The sequence below is a fragment of the Megalops cyprinoides genome, chromosome 7 (genome assembly GCF_013368585.1).
Source record: "Megalops cyprinoides isolate fMegCyp1 chromosome 7, fMegCyp1.pri, whole genome shotgun sequence".
Taxonomy (NCBI): domain Eukaryota; kingdom Metazoa; phylum Chordata; class Actinopteri; order Elopiformes; family Megalopidae; genus Megalops; species Megalops cyprinoides.
Genome location: NC_050589.1, coordinates 18,489,719 through 18,512,160, shown reverse-complemented (window position 1 = coordinate 18,512,160; position 22,442 = coordinate 18,489,719). Strand labels below are relative to the sequence as shown.

The following is a 22,442-nucleotide window of genomic DNA, read 5'->3' as shown; positions in this document are numbered from 1 at the left end:
AACTTTGCCGACACACGACAGATTGTGCACGTCTTCGCTTGGTCTGACAACAGGTAGTGTTCTTTATTACGTAAATCACATCAAAATCCAAGACAAGGCGGCATTAAATCGAGACAAACTCATTCCTCAGCATTCATTGAAACTGATTGTGTAGCCAGTTAGTCCATCAGCTACGTACTGAGAGCTGCTTCCCCCCCTCACAATGGCCTTTCACTAACCTCTAAGTTAGCTAGCTACTACATCTATTAGCTGGGACAACGCACGCAAGCAGGTTGCAAGATAAATCCCCGCTAAGCCCATAAACCGTGTGCGGGAGGTCAGATGGGGAGCACTGGCTAACTAGCTTTCGAGACATGTGTACCAAATTTTATCTGAAAGTTATCAGAAAAGTTCTATCATAAAACAATTATTTGCTATAACGGTTCTGCTAACTGGCTAACTACACATATCCAGTACGTTTTACATAGGCCTTTGAAAGCTTGTTAGCTTTGGTCTGTTCCAAAGTAGCTGACATTAGAATCCGAGGATTAATGTTAAAACGTCATGCCATAAGGACTTCGAAAAGCTAGCTAAGTCAACTCCCTGAACAAGCGTACGCACAATTGTTCGACAGCGCTAGTTAGATACAACAGAACTTGGCAGCAAACAGGTGTAGCGCCATCCCATGCTTATCATCAGCTTGTAGCGGTACAGAACGAAAACAACGCAGCCATCTTGAAGTGTAAGCGTAAAAGGCAAAAGGAACAAAACAATCCGTTTCATTTTAAGAGCTTCACACTACTCAAAAACAGCACAGATAGCATAATTATATCCATTCATCCCCAGCTGGCTACACTGTACTGACAAAGAACCGTAAGCATATCATATCATATCAAATGTCCATTTACGCATTCCGCAACAGCTCCCTTGTTGAACATACTATCTCATCCTCTACTCACTCAGTAATGACATTACCAGCCATTTGCCTCGCGCTTTAAATCTGAAAATAACCAATCAAAACAGTCCGGAATCCCAGCGCTTCTGACGTTACACGCATTCTCGCATGCGCGGCCCTTGGTATGAGCCCCCCCCTCAGTTCATAACAGAGTAAAGATGGCGGCGGGCTCTGATCTGCTAGATGAGGTTTTCTTTAACACAGAGGTGGACGAGAAAGTAGTTAGCGATCTTGTGGGATCCCTTGAGTCCGAGCTCACTGGCTCGGGTCATGGGAACTCCGATGTAAGGGTACAGGCGATAACGAACCATATTGCCAACCCCGGGGTAGGAGGTAATTCCAATGTCCAGGAAAGCAAAATGGGACTTGCACAAGAGCTTGCTAAAGCAGGTAATGCACAGTAATGCTGTAGCTAGCTAAACATTGTTTGGTTATACACTTCTCCCTTTAAAAGAACATTGAAAAATACTTTTCCACAATGTCTTATGCGCGTTAGTATTTTCCCTCGTATTCTCGTTTTTTTCCATTCCAACAGGGGCTGGAGTGCAAGGGGGTGTTATTAATAATACGAGATCCCAGGGTTCAGCTATGGATGCAGCAACAGGAATCACATCAGCGGCTGGGTCAGAGACACCAGTGGGGCTTAGCCAAGGCAAGACAGTTGCTGTCAGTGCCATGGTAACCGATGTGCCCAATCATGGAGTGGGCAACGGAAAAATCGGGACATCTGGGGCACAAACTTTGAATGGCAGTAATGTAGTAATAAACTCTCACAATTCAGGAAGTGTCGCCGCTTTCACCGGGACGCCAGTGTCAAGTACATCGAGTGGTAGCAGCAGCAGCATTAACACTGTGTCTGCTTCCACAGTTGTCAACAACGGACCTGGATCAGTTGTTAAAGAAACTGTAAGCGCAGTTTTGCCTCCAACCTCAAGTACTGTCATCCAGACCTCTTTAGTGAATGCACAGAACATTGTTACTTCGACAGTAATCTCCTCTCAGGCAACAAGTCTGAGCAGTGGACCTACCGTTACACTTGTGAGGCCGCCTATGCAAACGTCGGGACCCGGTACGACGCCAAATGGGAGTAATAATACCATCAATGTAGCGAATCTGACAACTACTGTTGCTTCGGGGATACCTTTACAGACTCCACTTTTAAATAGCAGCCAGTCCCCCGCCAGTGTGAGTGGGGGATTGCCTGTCATCAAGTCAGAGTTGCCTAAAACTATCATACAAACCACACCTCAGACTGTGGCAGCAGGTGTCGTTGCAAATGCAGGTAACGTGAATCTTGGCCAGCCCATGCAAAGCGCTCTGCAACCCGTGACCAGTGGGTCGACAGCAGGAGCAATTGGGAAAAGCCCCGTTTTGCAGAATGTAACTAGGACCTCCACTTCAGCAACGGTTGCTGCAACACCTGGCGGGATACGAGCCATTACGCCACAGGTGTTGGCACCAAGACTCCCCCATACTCCCCAGAATCAGCCAAACATCCAGAATATTCAGCTTCCTCCAGGTAACGTTTCCCCTTATAAGAATACTGTTAATATTGAGGTCCCAGGAAAAATGTGCTTTTTCCAGATTTGGAGAAGACACGTTAGTTAGCATATCACTGGGCGGCAGTGTAGCATAGTGGTTAAGGAGCAGGACTCGTAACCGAAAGGTTGCCGGTTCGATCCCCACTGGGACACTGCTGCTGTACCCTTGGGCAAGGTACTTAACCCACAATTGCCTCAGTAAAAATATCCAGCTGTATAAATGGATAACATTGTAAAGAACTGTAACCTATGGAAGTCACTTTGGATAAAAGCGTCTGCTAAATGAATAAATGTAAATATCAGTTACCCATCCTTAAATAAGTCCGGGATCATTGTGTTGCTACATGTGAACAATTTTACATGTGTTGATTGATTCTCAGACATAGGATGTATTGTATAAAATGTCTGTTCTCAAATACCAGTTTTAAACTGGCGAACAAACCTGTTCAACGAAACTCGATCGCGCAAAACAGGTAATAGGTTTCCACTCTGCATTACTATAATGTAAAGTCATAGTTTTTATAAGCTCATCGCTCACCATATGCTAATGCACTCTAGAGGAAAAAAACGTAGGAAACTGATCCACGCACATATTTTTTTCCTTTTCAAAATAACTTTTAATCCTATATTTCTATATGGATTGGGATGACTGGGTGGTATTTTAATATTGGGCTATTAATTGCATATTTTCTTCATATCTGTCGTGTGTAATTGCAGCGAAATCCCTAAATTAAGGCACGAGCGCTGACCATCCCATGAATAGTGGTTGTGTGACAGACTAAAGGCAGCGAATGGATATTCTCGGTCACTCGCATAGGCGTCATTGACGCTGGGGACATGTCCCCACCACTTTTTCTCGTGGCGCAATTCGTCCCCACCACTTTTTGAAAGCCTTTAGTTAGATGAACACGTTGAACCCGTCGTTGTCCCCAGCACTTTTCAAAAGAAACTGACGCCCATGGTCACCCATTTGAGTTAAATAGCTTGTCTAACATGGTGGTATAGTGGGCCCCTTACAGCAGCCTCCAAGCACGCCAAACATGGAACGTTTAGTAAGGGTTGCAGTCACACTAACATTATGTAATTTTTCCTATGTCATTTAGATTTGTTCAAGTTAAGCCCTGCTAACGAAAAACAAATCTTGATGGAGGCTTGCTGATCAAGTTTGATTTATGATTTTTATTTGTGCCTTGGTAAATTGCTGCACACTTGATAGTGTTTGAGTACTGCAAGGCCTGGTAGTATTTCACTTGCATATGTCTCTACAACACAAGAATCCTAGGTCTAGGTCTAGGAAGCCTGATCAGTGGCATAGTTAATCACTATTTTGGTTTTATTTGACTTTGTTTTGGTCAAGGGGGTTTATTTTTTAGATATGCGGATTGCATGCAAAACTGTGGTTTCCAAACATGATTTTTGGAATTTTGCCTATTCGCCTGTTATAATTTTGCCAGTTTGCCAGTTTGCTCAAGTACTCTCATCCAGAACTCTTTAATCAATGCACAGAACATTATTTCAACATTTTAAAAATGCTTAAGAAAATGAATGTATAAAAAATGTATGCTTTCTAAATGCATAATCTATAAATTGCAGTGTTTTTGATCTTCTGAGTAACCAAGCAATTTGTTGATAATACTGAAATGAGTTGCTCTTGCCACATTGTAAACACAACAAATGTGTAAAAACATTTTGCATATTTATCAGGTATTACTGTCAAACAGTACACTGCTTAATATTGTAAGGGTGTAAATTATTAAATGGCTGCTGGTAGTTTTGCTGGTTCCTCCCTATTACATTAGTGTCTTTGGGGATATCCCAGTAAAGTTTAGAAATGACAGATTTGTCTTAATTACTGCATGATTCAAGCTGAAGTGCAGTGGTGCAGACATTTCAGTCATATTAAGTAACCATCATCAGTGCTGATTGCTCTGACTTCATAAGATGTTGGATCAATGTCAGTAGCTTGTTACTATTTATAGACCAAGGTCAACTTTTTCACTGTAAGCATAGCTAATTTAGCGAGATTAAGTAGGTTTGGCTGTTATCCAGAATACAGGTGACATTGCACAGACACAGTCAAGAGAAGTGATGTTCACGGCTTTTACATATCAACACTGGGATATATTAATACTTCATTTATTGTTATTACAGTCCAGCTCAATGTTGATTGTACTTTGCGCTAATGAATTTTGTTAAGGAAAAAGGATTTTCTTTGGCCTTCTTGTAACTAACTCTTTAAATTAGTCTACCAATAATGTGAAGGGTGCGTTGATATTGCCTCAAACCATTAAGCTAGCCACATTATGTTCTGTATTTCAAATAAGAAAAATACTTCCTCTTCTCCTAAAGATTTTTGTATGGAAAATCAGCCTCCATATGGATGGTAAAACTCCCATCTTGCATCTGATCATTTCATGCATCCTTACAACACTATCTCCATGAAAGAGCTCTGCACAGCACTACTGTAATTGTTTACATATCATCACGATTTCGCTGGTATGCTCCCCAGTCAACCTGAGTGCTTGCAAAATGTAAAAATAGGAATCCCCCAATTCATAGAAGTTGACTGTAAAATGTCCATCCATGCACTTGGGGAACATTGTTTAATATCTAGTACTTACTTTTTTACAGTTTTTGTTGCTGGTGGTTGATATAGTAGATTGGGAGCTAGCTTGCTAACAACATCTATCAGTAGGCAAACTTGCAATGGACACCCTGGTGCAGATGTGAGAGAGGGTGGGTGAGTGCAGCTAAAGTGCACTATGTATCAATTTATTGTCAAGGATCTTGTCTGACCTAACTTGGATGCTTTAACTGTAAGTGTATAGTGTAAAATCTTTCTGTGTTGATTTTATGTTTGTGATCAGAAAGGCCCTATTGACTTTTCATGTATGAATATGCATTTCCATCAGATTTTTTTCTTAGCATGAATTCGATAGGGCCCTAGGCATCCTAAGCACATCTAACTGTGAAGAACAGCACTTTATGAAATATATCAAAACAAGAGATTGCACTGATAATCCATTTAAATTCCATTCATCTGTAAATGAATGTTCTGTGAAGTTGGTTAGAGAGTCGTTGAACGCTTTCCACAGTGGGCAGAGCCAGACTGAGTAATGAGTGGAGTTGAGCTCATTGCTCTGTAAGTCTGGTTTTCTGTTATTTTATCCCATTAACAAATGTAGTTGATTAGCATGCCATTTAGAGTTAACAATTGGAGGCAAACAGTTAAAGCTTTACTCTTGTAGGGTCTGTGCAAGGAGGCTGTACTAAAGGCCTCTACACCCCAGCTTTATGGCCCTTAACCAGGGAGGTCTGGTGATTTGGACTAATTACTGCTCGCTGACAGTACAAGACCTGCCATGGAGACAGGGCAGACACTTCTTTGAATCTGCACTGAGTCTGTTCAGGGATAACAAAACAATCACTCCAGGCCAGAAGAGCAGGTGGCAATCAAGCATCCTTTTCTGATAACCTTCTGATTCTAAGTTAACTGAACACATTTTTGTCAGATTTCATTTGTACCTCAGGCTCTGCAAACAACATCTGTCATGATGATAGTAAGGGTTGTTAAGTTAGATGGGAGATGATCTTTAATGTAGCTGGTCTGTTTAACCAAAACAATAGCCTAACCATGTGCTCCTGTTTATATCTGAGTGTTTGTATGTAAGCCCTGCAAATTTATTGACACTTGATTTTTAGAATTGTTCATGGTTGGATTGGTTTTTGGAAAGCACACAATGAAAACATTGCCTGTTGTGTATTTGCTACAGTGGAAGTTCCAGTTTCCCACAAGCGACACCCTCCAGCTCTCTGATTAGCTCATTGGTTGAAAAGTCTTTGCCGATGGCAGGTTGACACTCTAGGTGTATAACTGCTGGAGACTGCTCCAGTCCATGTTGTGTAGGCACTGATTGTTAGCACTTTCTGTGGTGGATTTAGAGCTTTCTTTCTCTGCATTTATTTTCAAAGATTCATTGAACCCGTCAAATTTTATTTTTTATTTTTATACTCAATAGAAAGTTCAAGGTGATGTAATTTCAGGAATACACTTGCTTATTCCACATACACACAAATAATAAATAGGTTTGTACATACTGTACATGTTTATTTATGCACATCCTAGAAGTGGGGAAAAAAAAATTAGCTCTTCAGTTTGAAGGTGTGAAGGTAATTAAGAAGAGGATGATCGTGTTGAATGGGTCTGTGGTGCCAGAGGGCTTGTTTTCAGGTCACCCTGAATGTGTGTGACACTCAAGCTGTCCTGCCTTAAGATCTACTGCTTTTTATCTTAAGGAGGGTTGACAGCTTTCCTGATTTTAAATAGGAGAAAGAGGACTGGAGCGACTGGAGTCAGTAGGGGGCGCATGGGTGTGTGTCTTTCAGTTTGCTGCTGCTAACCCCAGTCTGCATATGTCTGCGTAGGTGTGGTTCTGGTGCGCAGTGACAGCGGCCAGCTGCTCATGATCCACCAGCAGACTTTGGCTCAGATGCAGGCGCAGTCACAGTCCCAGAGTGCCATGGCCCCACGACCTACCACCCCCACCAGCAGTCCGCCGATCCAGCTCTCCTCAGTCCAGGTAAGCTGCAGGCCTTCATGACACTCGCCCGGTGCAAATGTCACACTCGTTTTATGCAAGCATCCTTTATACCGAAATCAATTCGATCAAAAGAACATCACACCCCTCCACTCCTGTTGTTCTCCAGGCTCCTGGCACCCCCATCCTCACTCGGCAGGTCACACCCACAACCATCATCAAGCAGGCCACGCCCACCCAGGGCACTGTGCAGGCCACCACCACTCTGCAGAGACCTCCTGTCCTGCAGGTGAGTACAGATCCATGGAGGGGAAGGCAGCCAGGACAAAACCCATAAACCTCTTTCGGTTACCCTGGTGCCCATCTCCTTCTCAGCTTTCTCTGCCACTTGTTCATTCCCTTTATTGTGAAATTCAAGCGCGTATGTCACCATGGCACTCACATGCACTCATTGACACGGCCAGTAGATCCAGTTAAAGCCTGGTTTTATTGTCTAATTATAGTTAGCCAGCGCTCTCGTCATTCTGAACGTATTGTATCTACCAAAATCTGTGCTTAAGAGATTGAATGGATATTTAGGACTGTGATTGGTGCCAGATCAGGTTACAGCCTGACTTTACTGTCTGTTCTAAGTATTTGCATGCCATCAAGCTTACTGCTTTCCGGTGGTATGAATTCTTCTTTTATCATATGAATGTCCACTCACCAAAAAATATCTATTGTGAAGTTATTGAAGAATTTGAATTTCAAGGGAAAAAAAGAAGTTTAGCACAGCAGCAGGCCATATTCCTGTTGACACAGAAAGCCTAATACACATTGTTCCATGAAAATGAGTGTCTAGTGTCCACTGACATCCATGAAAAGTCATTCCGCATTCCTGCCCAGTGACTCATAGATGTATGCATTTACATTTATTCATTTAGCAGACGCTTTTATCCAAAGCGACTTACATACGTTACAGTTCTTTACAATGTTATCCATTTATACATTTATGGATATTTATTGAGGCAATTGTGGGTTAAGTACCTTGTCCAAGGGTACAGCAGCATCCCAGCGGGGATCGAACCGGCAACCTTTCGGTTATGAGTCCTGCTCCTTAACCACTATGCTACACTGCTGCCCTGCTGTATAGTCTACAGGAGTCAATGTAATAATATATATGATGTGGTGATGTGATTTAGCTGATTTTTTGTGCACATCTCAATGCACCCCCCTCCAGAATCCCATCATGCTCAGCGGATCGGCTATGCCTACCTCTGTCGGGACAACCTCTCCGGTGCAGCCAGGTGTGGCACAGAGGACGGTGACAGGGACCCCCACAGTCACGGCGACGGTGAGAGATGAGGGTTGTGGGCCGCACACTGGCACACTTAACGTCCCTGGCTATTAGTGACTTCTAACGAGACTAGGATCAGACACCACAGCAAAGGCAGCGCTGCGTTCGGGAATGAGTCTAGCTCATGGTGGCTCCTTTGTGTGGTGTGCAGGAAACCTTGGAAAATGTGAAGAAGTGTAAGAATTTCCTCTCCACGCTGATCAAACTGGCATCCAGTGGAAAGCAGTCTACAGAGACTGCAGCCAACGTGAAAGAATTGGTGAAAAACCTCTTGGTAAGCATGAAGCCTTGAGACCTACTGTATCTTGAGAGTTTTAATACTCCAGCTTTTGTTAGCCATGCTTATGTTAATCAGCCATACGTACTGTACCTAACTTCTCACACTTTTTTAATAATCTGTAAAGGAAGGAAAGCTGGAAGCCGAAGATTTCACCAGCAGATTATACCAGGAGCTCAACTCCTCACCTCAGCCATATCTCGTGCCTTTCCTTAAGGTAATGCTGGTAACAAGGCCTGAAAATGCATCCACAATCCCTTTTCTCTTAACAAGAGTACTGCTGCAATAGCCATTCAGTTAACCTTTTTCATTGCAAAAATAATGAAATGTGTGAACTCGGTGGAGGATAAATTCTGGAGGATGGAGGTGGAGGATAACCTTCTCTCCTCCATCCCTTTCTCCCGTCGGATCAGAGAAGTCTCCCGGCCTTGCGGCAGCTGACCCCAGACTCGGCGGCCTTCATCCAGCAGAGCCAGTTCCAGCAGCCTGGTGGCCAGCCCACCACCACTGCGCTAACTGCTGTGGTCCTGGGAAGCCCCGTGCAGCGCACCCCTGGCAAGACCACCGCAACCGTCACCAGCACCCTGCACCAGCCCGTCATCAGCCTGGCTCAGCCAGCACAAGGCAAGCCCGGCCAGCCGGCTTCACTGGTAAGCCCCTCCCACCACCACCTGTTGTTATTCATCTGGCTGAGCCTTTGGGTTTGTTTGACCAGACCCTGCTGCCCCTCAGAGCACTGTTTTTATGGAAAGTCAGAAGTGTTTGTGGATGCGCACGGCCAGGTCAGGACACATCACTGCTTTTGGTCTCGGTCAATATGAGCCTAATCTGTCCCATTTCCATACTCTGAATCTCCAGATCCTCCAGCAGTCCCAGCAGCAGGCGTCGATTGTACGGCCGCCCCAGGTGGCCCTGACGCAGACCCCCATGGTCACACTCCGCCAGCCTCAAAGTCGCCTCGTGCTGAGCCAGCCACAGGTGGTGAAGCAGCTCCAGACAGGTGTGTGTACATGTCAGCATGCACATTCTTTAGGTGCTGCGCCGTCATGCTGAGTAAATATTTATTTAGGTTGTACAGGTCACCAGAGTATTTGTAGTACATGTAATATGTTTCTCATACAGCACAGTTTATTTTTCTGGAACTAGATATGCCTAACAAGTGTTCCAATGTGACACAGCCAAATCAAAAGATAAGCCTCGTCTAAGTGGTCTGACATCTACTGTGATTTTCTGTTGAGCCAGAGAGACTATGACAGAAGAAGTCTAGCCAGATAATATTGCCTTTGTCTACAGCCAGCAACTATTAGCTTCTAGATGCAATAATGTGAGAAGCACTGTTCCCAGTCTGACTCAGATGACTGTGATTTCTGTCTTGTGACAGCTGGGACGTGCTGCCCCCTTGTGGCTGATAAATGAACATAAGGAATACCAGACAGGCTTGTAGTATGGTTGTGGAGATTCTTATGTTCCATCTTACCTCACTCTCTGGCCCATGTTTCCATTTCTCTTTCTCTCAGTTCCTATGGTGAAGCAAGGCGTCTTACCGGGAGCCAGAGTGTCCCCTGTTTGTCAGTCTGTGGCTTCTGCAGCTCAGAAGAACAAGCTGAAAGAGGCAGGCGGAGGTTCCTTCAGGTCAGCAGAACAGGAAACAAGTCGTGGTGCTTTACAGTATAGGGAGGGTTAAGGGCACAGTGAGGGCAATGAGAGTACTATGCTTCTCTGTGTGTGTGAGACATTGACCAGGCACCTTGCATGTGAGCCCTCAGCTCTTGGCTGTCAGCTGCCTTCTTTGTAAATGGCATTATCGTCATTATCTAGACAATTTTCTGCATGAAAATGAATTTTTTACCATCATACACATATATGTTATGTTTGTGTCATTTCCAAAATTCATACCAAGTGTTGCCAGTATTTTTTTTTGCAAACTTTTTTTTGTGAAGTGTCACAAATCATAATTTTCACACATCACAGTAAATGTACAAATAAATCACAGCCAAAATCGTTCAGAGTATTTGCTTTTTTAAATTTCAAAGTATCCATGAAAAGTATGTTAGATTCATTAAGCTGACATGCTGCTGCCATTGATTTTGAGAAATGAATGAATCAACATTAACATTAGCTGAATAGGCAGTGAAGTTCTCAGCAGGAAAAATACACGACAAGACAATACAAGACACAAACAAATAAAAACTAAGGTTGCTTTGATTGGGTTACTTGATGTTCCTGGTGAGAAACACTAACATACCCACTTTAGCTAGTTTCAGGAGAGGCCGTTGCGGTGTCCCACATGGAGGCAGTTGTGTTTGTCTTTTTTAGCAGCTAGATTGTCCTCTGTGTTTAGCTACCTAGCAAGGCTATTTGATGTATCAGTTTGGTGCTTAACATGACACACATGTACATGCAGCAGAAATTGGAAGAGCCATGGTGCTGCTTTGAAACCATACCGTTCAACATTACAGGACACTGACATAGCCTTAATGCACATAATCTGATGAATATACACAGCGTGCTCACTCTGTGGACAGGTACACAAAACCATTACATGCATACAATGGATATGTACATGCATGCATAGGTTTAGGCTTCATGAACCACCAAATGGATGACGTTATCACGTGTCATCAGTGACTCACATACCTGAGCCAATCATCAGGATTAACTATGGAGCAGAGTTGTTTGGCTCAGATAGGTCACTGATTAAAAGTACATGGCAGCGCCACCCACTGTAGGGTTGATGAAAGCTCACTCACCCATGAATACAATAAATACTTTACAATGTGTGTGATACATTCTGTGCACCAAGTAGAACATCAGAATGTAAAACGCATATTGCTTTTATACTGTGTTGTACATGCTAGTTGCACGTTGTGCTTCACATCATTATTCATAAAAAAATCCATTTAAATTAATCTTTAAGTATTGTACAACTCCAGTTTTCATATGAAAAGGGAGTATTACACTTATCACCCTGGCGTTGAGCTAAAATTACTCTTGTTTCCTAGAGCTGGTAAAAGAAGAAATATTAGCTTTTCATAAAAGCTTTTGGTGCTATATTTAATATAGGCTGACAGTCAGAGCCTGAGGAATGATCATCAAAAAAATGCAATGATTTGAACAGAATATGCCTCTTAACTTGTCAGGTATGATATTTTGCATTGCAAGCACTACCTTTTGGAATATTGCAGTAATGGAGGTCATAATGCTTCATTACATCTAAATATATGAATTATTAAGTGCCAGATTTCATAAAAAGATGGCAGACATGCCACCAATCCTGAGCTTGCGTGGCTTCCTAAGAGCAAGCATGTAAATGGGGACAGAATGTAAAGGTCCTCTTGCGTTTCCAGGGATGACGATGACATCAACGACGTGGCCTCCATGGCTGGGGTCAACCTGTCCGAGGAGAGTGCCCGCATCCTTGCCACGAACTCGGAGCTGGTGGGCGCGGTGACCCGGTCCTGTAAGGACGAGGCCTTTCTCTACACACCCTCGTTGCACAGGAGGGTGCTTGACATTGGTGAGCCAGCTCTCTCTCTCTCTCTCTCACTGTTCCCCCTCTTTCCTTCTCTTTTCTCTCCACCCCACATTGTCACACGCTGTTATAGGTGGGATTTACCAAGCACGCCCTTCTCCTCCCCCTCTGCAGGAAAGAAGTATGGGATCACAGAGCTGGGCCCGGAGGTGGTCAACTTTGTCTCCCATGCCACACAGCAGCGACTGCAGAATCTCTTAGAGAAGGTGTCAGAGATCGCCCAACAGAAGAATGCCTCCTTCAAGGTAAACCTAAGGCAGCTCGTTGTATCAGTTTGCTGCTCAACAATACACACATGCACAGCCATTGTTTCTCTTTTTTTGGGGCATGATTGTAGTTTTTTCTGTGCAGCAGAAATTAGAATAAGAGCCTCTGTGCCGTTTTGGAACCATACCATAGAGTATGACAGCATACTGACACAGCCATAATGCACATAATCTGATATTGCCTGTATGAATATACACAGTATGCTCAGGACTACTACTCAGTATGACTACTAGTATTATGTACTTACAATATAGCTGAAAAGGAATTGTGGCATTCAAACCTCTGCAGTTATACTGGGGCAAGTAGTTTAAAGGGCATTTTTTTCTTTATTTAACAGAGGTATCTCAGTGTTTTGTTACTCTGAAAATGTAGACCTTAAACAGTTCCACTTCCATAAACAAATGAATTTTGTAGGTAATTTTGAATGCATATTGAAATGTCAACTAGAATAAGATGTTTTATAATTGAAATCTTCCAGATGCTTTCAGGAAAAACAAACATGAGTGCTACGGGTTGCCTAAGTAGCAGGATTTAAATGTTAACAATCCAATTTTCACTTCATTGTTTGTGTGTCTTCTCTGATGAAATAACGGCCTGTTAACTAAGTGTTGATTTTTTTTTTATTGACTCAAACCTGTTAACGCTATTTACCGCAGTTCAAGCACAGGTGTTCTCGGCAAGTGAGGAAAAGGGCACTGTTAAGGAGGCAATTAGAGAGCAATGTTAAAGAGTCGTACTGCTTGTTTATTTATTTGATCCGTTCATATTTTAACAGCCGTGCTCATTTATGCAAGCCTGTGTTTGCACCCCGGCTTCAATATGTTTCCATAATCAATTTTTTAAACTTGTAATAAACAACATGTGTATTTGCTACCCTGCTTTTTAGATGCATTGTAAAACATTTACAATGTACAAAGAGTGATCAAAGTGTTTTTTTTTTCCTCTTTTAACTTATTAATTCAGTTTCATCTGCAACAGAGAAATTTTGCGATCAGTAGGCACACTTAGTGCAAGTGAACTAAGAGAGAACTGACATTGAACAAGCACTGTCAGGGAAACAGTGAGATCAGTGATGTCTTCTGAACTACCTAGGAGCAAGGGGCAGGGCTCTGGGTAGGGTGTGTGAGTCCACAGGCAAAAACTTTGCACCCCTTTCTGCTCAATTGTATATTCAAAGAGGCGGCTTTTTCTGTATTGTACCCATTTTCAGTTCCTGCTTGTGTTGGGGGCTTTTTGTCTTCAGTCTTGCTTTAACATGTTAAATGCATGCTCAGTTAGATTCAGATCATTGCCTTGGCCAGTCAAGTATTTTACACTTTTTGGCCCTGAACAGCTCCTTGGTTGCTATAGCAGTGCATTTGGAGCTATTGTCCTGCTGCATGATGAAGCATTGTGCATTGATTTTGGAGCCATATGGATGTATCTGAGCGGACAAGGTGTTTCAGTACACTTCAGAATTCATCTGGCTGATGCCGTCAGCAGTGACATCATCAAAGAGTCAATTCCAGTGGCAGCCATACACGCCCAAGTGTTAAGACTTTATTCTTGAGATTCCACCGGCTCATTTAGGTATGTTTCATAAAACTAACATAGCCATTCTGTTTGTGAGGCTTACTAGTGTTATGCATCTTGTAGTGTAGTATCTCAAGTTCTAGATATAGTTTTCAGTGTATGGTAATCTTTTGACACATTGATGCCTACAGAAAGTATTCCTGATCTGTTGACCAGTTGTTAGGGGGTTTCTTTAAAATTTCTAAAAAATAAAAGCATTCCTCAGTCATCCACTACAGTCTTTTGTCTTGCCAGCTGCATGCTTTCTTCTTAATGATGTACCTGTTGATTTTGGAAAATGCAAAGCCTAGAATCAAGACTAGACATTAACAGTTCTCTTGTGCATATACTAACAATGCAAACAAACACACTTTACTTATAAATGAAATTTGTGACACCAATTGTCCAGATACTTGTGATACACTAAAATGGTGGGACTGTGTGCAAAACCTGCTGTAGTTTCTAAAGGGTTCATTCGATTTAGATGAAAATGCCGTCAAGTTAAACCTAACAGTCTGCATTTAATCCGGTACTCCTTCTGTCAATTTCAAACTCAAAAGTGCTGGTGTCAAAACAACAAAAAGTGTCACTGCTAGTACTTCTGGAGTTCACTGTATATAAACATTTATATAAATGTATGACATTTTCCATGTGTCTGAAATGAAAGAGCTTCATTCAGCTGTCGTCCTTGGTAATTGTGGTGAGTGATAGCCTGAATAATCCAAAGTGGTACATGAATAATGAGAACAATACTGTAATTACATGTTATCCCAGCTGTCTCTTTGGAAGTTACATTTGTCACTTTTGACCAACGGTAAGACATTGCGAACATATAGCTGCATTCCATGGCTGTTGTAGTCATTGTTGAAAAAATATATATTAATTTACCCTGCGAAAATTATAATCAGAGGGTGTCATTTTACATTGACAGTTTATTGTACCATCGTTTTGTCCTACTTGTCAATGTTTAAATTGCTTTAAATTATTTATGTGCTGAGAGGCTAGACTTGATTTTAATTCAGAGTGTCAATATGTGCCCCAGACGTTTAAAACTTTGCCGTGCGAGGCAGATGGCGCGCTGTCAGGCACTGCCTATTTTTAAGATGGCTTGGAATCAAATTATTATAACCTTTCTCGCTCCTCAAAATATGACTTTTTAAAAGGAGGGGGGAAGCTATTCTGTGGCAGGAGGAACGTGCACATTAAGCTGCTGTTATAAATACATGGTGCTGCGGTAGGCACATAAATATTCTCAAATATTACTGTACTGTACTGGCAGGCATTGGTGTACTCTTGGGGAGAAATGTAGGAACAGCATTTTGTGAACATTTTTCGAACCTCATTAAGCACTTCTTGGCGATTCTGAGGACATATGCATATGGTTTCCCTCAACCAAACGATGCCTGGTGAACACGCTAGAGCTCCAGCCACGTGTTTGCACAGGGAAAGTGGGTTGATCTGGTTTGCAAATTCTGTGCAAGCCTGCTTCCCGCTGGCAAAATTATTCAATTTGGTAACTTTGCTGTATAAGAAAAACTTTAGTTTCACACCTGACCGCACTGAACAGGTTATACCTGACCCCACTGTACAAGCTACACAGTCCAGTTTTGGACTGAGGAGAGAGGGGGCTGCTTTTCTTAGGGCAGTACTCTGTGGGCAGCATATAGGCACATTGTGCAAAACATGCACCATACAATGGATATCATTTGGAGCTGATACTGTGAGGAGTCCCATCATGATTTCAGTCATTAGTGATCCTGTATTTGAATTATTTTGTAGTGCCTTGGCTTGGGTTGCAGTCAGCGGCTTGATCCTGTATGTGTCTGTGTGTTGGACTTTCCACATGTTTGTGTGTATACTGTGAGCCAAAGGACAGTCCTGGGTGTGATTTTCGGTTCTCTGTCTGCTTGTGCCTCACTGAGGTACATAGTTTAACAGTTTGACGAGTAATGACCTGAGTGAGTAACCGGACTAGGTAGGCCTCAGTGTCGGATACCCTGCAGGTCCACTGGGTCACCGTGGTGGTTGAGGATAAAAGACTGCATGAAATTGCAGTAGGGATAATCCTCTCTCCCTCTCACTCTCCCACCCTCCGCAGGAGGATGACCGGCACGAGCAGGTCAGTGACGTGCGTGCCCAGCTCAAGTTCTTCGAGCAGCTGGACCAGATGGAGAAGCAGAGGAAGGAAGAGCAGGAGAGGGAGATTCTGATGAAGGCAGCAAAGGTAATGAAGCCCTCCCCCCAGCCTGCACTCTCAGCCATGGGTCTAGCCCCTGCTTATCAGCTGTAATGATTACTTCAGTTTTTCAAGTACATAGTTTATTTTGGCAAAGGTGGAAAAAAATGTCTTAATTAAATTGTTAGCATCAGATGGAAGTGTCTTTGAAGGTGTTGGTAAAGTTTGTTCTGCGTCTCAGGAATGACCCAAGATGCCACATTTAGAGTCCTTAGGCTTATAACACCCATAGTCTTGCCCTGGTCAAACTTAACTGACCCAGCCGTACATGGTGGCTATCAGATGCCACTCCATTCATCATGTGTGGAGTGATCATGGTTCACCTAGTGGTGCAGACTGGAAATGGCAGTTTTATTCCTCCTTAGTCAAATGTTGATGCAATTTGTCTTTAATGTAATTTTCCCTCAGTCGCGTTCACGGCAGGAAGACCCTGAGCAGCTGCGACTGAAACAAAAGGCCAAAGAGGTAGGAACGAGAGATGCATGCAATTGTGTAGATGTGTGTCCATGTGCGCAAATGTGACCTCCAGCAGTCTTATGCTCACGCGTGTGTGCATACTGCTCCCAGAAGCGCTGATGTCTCTAACATAATTCTATGTGTGGATCAGATGCAGCAGCAGGAGCTGGCCCAGATGAGGCAGCGGGACGCCAACCTGACGGCGCTCGCGGCCATTGGACCCAGGAAGAAGCGGAAACTGGACTCCCCTGGCAGCGCGGGCGGAGCAGAGGTACCGCATCACATCACACATCTGCAAAACAAACACAAGTCTCAAGCCCATCTGATTTTGTTACTTCTCTCTCTTCCTCTCTCCCCCCTCCTCCTCTTCTCCTGATTCCCAAGGGCTCGGGGTCCAGCCCATCCCTTGCGGGCGGCCCCTCCGTGGGAGCGTCCAGACATTTCACCCGTCAGCGCATCACGCGTGTCAACCTCAGGGACCTGCTGTTCTGCCTGGAGAACGAGCGGGAAACCAGCCACTCGCACCTGCTCTACCGCGCCTTCCTCAAATAGCGCTGCCCAATGGCTGCTAAGACCTCCGACTGTAAGGCTTACTCCTGGCAGAAGACATGAGTTTAGCATTCACGGGACTGTTTTATTGTCATTGTTTTGATTTTTTTATTTGGATTTTAATAAATATATAAGTATATATATAAATTCTAAACTTTATAGGGGGCGCTTTTGTAACATGCAAATGTGCAAAATTTCAGTAACAACTTCAGAAATCCTTTTTATATTTATGTTTCTATAAATCCTCAGTTTTAAAGAAAAATAAGTGAAATTCAACTGAAATGTTTCTATAAGATATAATTCTTGTTATTTTTAAATTTTCTTTGATTATTTTATTAATGTTATTATGGCCTGTGGATTCTTTTAACTGGACCGTTTACTCTTAATTTAGTAAGTTGCCTTCTTGCCAGTGTAAGCCATATTACACACACACACAAATAGAGCTATTGTTAGCTACTGTTTTAGTGTTTCTCATCATCCTCTCATTGAACTTATTTGTTGCATCAAGCTTGATTACTTTTTCATTTCATTTCATTTCAATTTTAATTTGTCACTTGTCACTATGTGCTCTCTGTTTCCATTTTTGTCAATGATGTTTTGTTCTTGTATGTGTGTATTTATGTATATGTTATATACACATATGTATAAACACAGACACACACAAATATAAAAATAACTCTGTGTGTGTGTGTGTGTGTGTGTGTGTGTGTGTGTGTGTGTGTGTGTGTGTGTGTGTGTGTTTGTGTGTGTGTATATGTATGTAATGCCTGCCTTCAAGCATTTTACTGCATGGATTAGGCCTCCAAAGTCTATTCAATGTCCACTGTTTGAATGTTTGATGAAAAAAAGCTACAAAAAGCCCCTTTAGTCAAAAAAGCAGTAGATGCAGTTTTTATGTTTTTATAAAAAAATGACGTCTCTGCATAAATGTACCTTAATTGCACTGTTTTAATTAGAGATGATGGAACAATATGAGAATGAGCTATGTTTTCAGATATGATTTAGTTTCTGAAGTGGTAGTAGTTTCTAAAAATGATTGTGTATCTTATATCTTATATTACTTTGGCACATAAGTGTGAAAGCTAAAATAATTTACTGATGAAGGACTGCGTTCAATGACAGATCTGTTTCAGTAAGAAAGTATGCCAGAGGGAAACTCCAATTTGTACCTATTTTTTTATGGACTATATTAATTGGTTCTTTATATTTTTTGCAAGCATTGTATTAAAACAGCAAAAGAACAGTACATCTGATTTGTACATGCTCTTGTCTGCCCCTTACAATCGCTGTAATTCATTGGTAGTTCTTGACCACATAGACCTTTTTTGACTATTCAGTGGAAAGAGCATCCATAATCTTCTCTCCCATCAGTATTTCTTTTTTTACTGCTGCCTGGTAGCTGTTACACACTTTCCCCATTCCTCTTTTACAGAGAGAACAAAAACAGGAAAAGTAGAGGCACATGTGTCCCTTTTTCTTGTAAATTTTGCACAGTCACTTGTTTATATGTAAATATTTTACTTAAAGATGTTTTTAATTGCTATTGTTTTATAGAGGATTGAAGGAATTAACTCCATTAAAAAAATGAGAAATCACTTTTCTGGCTGTTGATGGCTCTGTTTTGCCCAGTTTGATCTTAATTTTACCAGTAGCTTCTTATTTCATTAATTAGTGAATAAATTGTTGTTAATGTGAAGTGGAAGTGTCCACTGGGTGGGTCCACTAGTGAAGCACAAAGAGTGAGTGTGTCTCACTGTCTTGGCTGAACCAAATTGATTTAAGTGGTTTCTCTTGTTTGTGTAGCCACCAGAGGGCACTGTTTTGTTATGCCACAATTTTCAGTTAAAAAACCAAGGAGCCCCAGTCTACTGCACTGCAAGAGTAACTGTGTTTCCCTTAACCTAACTGCACTAGTAGATACTAATAATGAGGACCTTGAATCTCATATTCTGTGTGTTAAAGGGTCACCCAAATTAGTATTTTTAACTACCTGAACTATGTGAATATACCTAGGTTACACATTCTTCTTCACAAATGAATTCTAAATGTAAAATCACATGAATACCACAATATTAGCATGATAGCTTGGATGAAAGCAGGGATAAATGGTATTCACAACAATGAATGAATGGAACAAACCTGTACAAGTACATCTGGCATGTGCAAGGAAGTTTGCTTACTGTGGTTAGTTTACACTATCTATTTTCAGATAAGCCTCTGGGGATTACCAAATCAGTAGAGAAATTTATTTGAGGATTAGCCCTGTAACATTCCGGAGAGCAATCCAGCAACATTGTTACAAGCCTTATAGAGAACATTTAATCTGAATGTGTCACCCACAAAACTACGCTTTCTAACACACTAAACTGGTCAACAGTGTGGTATATGTGCAACCTTTGAAGTGCAGTAGTAATACAATTTTGCATATTGATTTCTTCTGCTCTGTGCAGGTGTCAGTGTAGCCCTCAACAGGCCTACTGCTTACTTCTCACATATGAAAAAGTAACATTGAGTGATGTCACACATTTTTTCTCACAGTGTCAAATCCCAGCAACACCAGAGGCGAAGCGCATTTGTTTTGAGAGATGCATACTGATGGCACTCATCAAGTGCCTCCCTGTCAGCTGAAGAGGATTAGGATGCGATACTCTCATGTCAGATTAGCGCAGCCTGTCCTATTGGGCTGCGTTTTCCCAGGTCGCCGAGGGGCGGAGCGGACTGCGAGGTGGGCCCGTTCCAGCCGCCCCCGACGGGGGGGAAGAGCTCTCCTCTGGTGCGCTTTGATGTTCCCATGTCCTGGAGGGAGTTGTGCCAATTATGTCTCCTGAGCGCTCACACACCACATCTGGTGGAAGGAACAGCTGCGCCCCGAGAGTCAGGCAGCTCCTGCTGCAGGAGGGCACGCAGTGGGCAAAGGGAGGAAGAGGGACAAGGGCGTAAACCTGAGCTCCCAGCATGCAGTGCAGCGCATATCCTCACGTCTGTCAGAACTGTACTGTTCACTCAAGCGATGGGAAAGTCCAGTCTGCAAGGTCGACTTAATGTTGGTGTAGCCTGGATCTTGGTGTCGCACAGCCCTGGTCCTGGGGGAGCGCTGCGTCTGCTGCTTTCCATTCAGACTGAGCGCTTGCATTAGTTGCGTTTGGTTGAGCTGTTAATTGAACGCTGATCTGGGTTTGACATCATTCGATAGGCATCTGCCATCAGCCCTAAGTGAGATAAATGGGTTCTTAAATTGGTGTGTTTACAAGTATGTGTATTTCTTCAACTTATTTCTGTTCATTTGTGCTCCTGAGGCAAATTCGTAGAACAAATTAGTATTCATTTTAATTGAGATTAATTAGTTACCCTACTAATTATTTTAAAGTCTAGAACAATTTAAAGGGCTGTTTAAAAATACTGTTTTACTGATGAATATGGGGGGGGGGGGGGGGGGGGGGGGCATAGTGTCTAGGATTAGATGGTAACATAATTTTTCCCTGGGTTCTGAATTTCCGTATTTCTGGAGCAATGTATGTTATCTTTCATTTAAAAATCCACTTTGCAAGTTAACGTGTAGTACTACGATAATTTGAAAAATACTACGCTGTGCACATTTTTGTCTCCAGAAAGGAAGAGAACATCCTAATAGTAGCACTCTTGGGCCAGGAAACAACCTCCGCATGCAGCCTCTTCCCTTAATTGAACAAATTAGCCATGAACAGCTGCTACCTGTTAAAATGACCTGCTTTCATTTTATAGTCTTGGACAAGGGGTCTGATAGCATCTGTACGCTACAGCTGTCAGGCATTCTGATTAGCTCCCGATTCCTGCTTTCAATATATCATGACAAACATAATTACCTCGACATCTCTTTTTATGGATTCTACAAATCGCTGGGTGCACCATGCATGCCAAGTGTCCATCAATTACAAGGAGAGTCTGCAGGAGCAGTGCTCGTGTGAGTTGACTTTGTTGAGCCGTATCTATTAGCATAAAAGGCAATCGGGTTACGTCAGGTTGATTTCAACAGATTGGAGCCAAATGCTATTTCATATGTTAATAATCGTTTAACACACGACAATAATATGACACAGGAAAACATTTAGTCCCGATATTTACGCACGAATGGGTCTATGCGAGGAACCTGTGTAACAATGGTAGTCTGCGCTCATCTGTCCACAGAGAGGCGCTTCACAACCACCTAACACTAAACTATTAATGCCTTGGATTTATATTCTTCCTATGTAAAAACAAAAACAACCGTCTGAACTCAATTAATTCACGGGTCGAAACAGGGTTCGCAACAATCTTCATGCCAAAATTAATAATTAATTCCAAAACGAGCGCGAGATTCACTTCGTTCGCTCAGCTGACATTGGATATTTTTGTGAGTCTATTTGTGGATATACGGTGGATGAATTCCACTCGATGCAGAGAGTATATACGGGTTTAAGAAAATGCATATGTGCATGTTACTGAGCTAATGTGAAGCGTAGCTACAACGCATCAGGAGTCCGTACAACGTGACAGAATGGTAAAAGAACACATTATTGGCAAGCTATGAGTGATATGAAATTTAGCGCAACTAAATTTTATCCTGTTGATATTATATGTTTGCTACTTCCTTTAGATCTCATTGCATAGGCCCATGTCAAAGATTTCGTGTACATCTCAATTAGTATCAATATCTGATGTCCTTAAAGATTTTACGTAAGCTTAACCTTTTTATGACAACTAATTACTGCCAGGGAAAATTGATTAATTTTCTTCACTTCCACTTCCCACCATTTTACACAAGTTTAAAGCCAGCCTCTTGCATGGGGCCATATGAAGTACTTGAGGTTGTGTCTTACCCAACTAAGAAATGCAGGCAAATGGTCTTTTTGAATTAAGTAATTACTTCAGTGAAGCTCATTCATCAACAACCTGAATATTTTTTTTTTTTTAAAAATTCTTTTCTGTATTTTGTCAGCAACTATAAACTGGTGTCAAGTGACCACTAAAAATAAGAAGTGACAAGAAAGGACAGATTTAAATTTAAATGTCTGCATATTTGAGAATGAAACTTTTGAAATCCGTTATGTAATACTCACTTACCTAATATATTATGGCAAAGTATGTTGTGTTAAACATAAAGGATTTTTTTCTAACCTTTCATTTTAATATCAGTATGTTCATGTGAGTATACGTGTATCATGGATTGCATTCAGAATGAACCACTTAAAACACACAAGGGGTATATG

At 42.1% G+C, this 22,442-nt stretch overlaps 1 protein-coding gene across 1 annotated transcript; it reads left to right on the top strand.

Moving 5' to 3' along the window:
- The first annotated feature begins 1,092 nt into the window (after window positions 1-1,092).
- LOC118780751 (transcription initiation factor TFIID subunit 4-like) lies at window positions 1,093-17,341 on the top strand. Its single transcript, XM_036533424.1, has 16 exons — window positions 1,093-1,324; window positions 1,470-2,453; window positions 6,901-7,055; window positions 7,183-7,302; window positions 8,233-8,346; window positions 8,501-8,623; window positions 8,754-8,843; window positions 9,040-9,276; window positions 9,485-9,626; window positions 10,144-10,258; window positions 11,974-12,143; window positions 12,273-12,403; window positions 16,075-16,200; window positions 16,621-16,677; window positions 16,820-16,939; window positions 17,053-17,341. The coding sequence occupies exons 1-16, from the start codon at window positions 1,093-1,095 to the stop codon at window positions 17,218-17,220; spliced, it is 3,084 nt and encodes a 1,027-aa protein (XP_036389317.1). The 3' UTR covers window positions 17,221-17,341.
- The last annotated feature ends 5,101 nt before the right edge of the window (window positions 17,342-22,442 follow it).

What these genes read in the sequence shown, in the direction of transcription:
- LOC118780751 (XM_036533424.1), top strand. Translation starts at nt 1,093, where the DNA reads ATGGCGGCGGGCTCTGATCTGCTAGATGAGGTTTTCTTTAACACAGAG. An exon ending in ATCTCGTGCCTTTCCTTAAG is followed by an intron (nt 8,844 to 9,039) that starts GTAATGCTGGTA and finishes CCGTCGGATCAG; the next exon opens with AGAAGTCTCCCGGCCTTGCG. An exon ending in AGAAGAATGCCTCCTTCAAG is followed by an intron (nt 12,404 to 16,074) that starts GTAAACCTAAGG and finishes CACCCTCCGCAG; the next exon opens with GAGGATGACCGGCACGAGCA.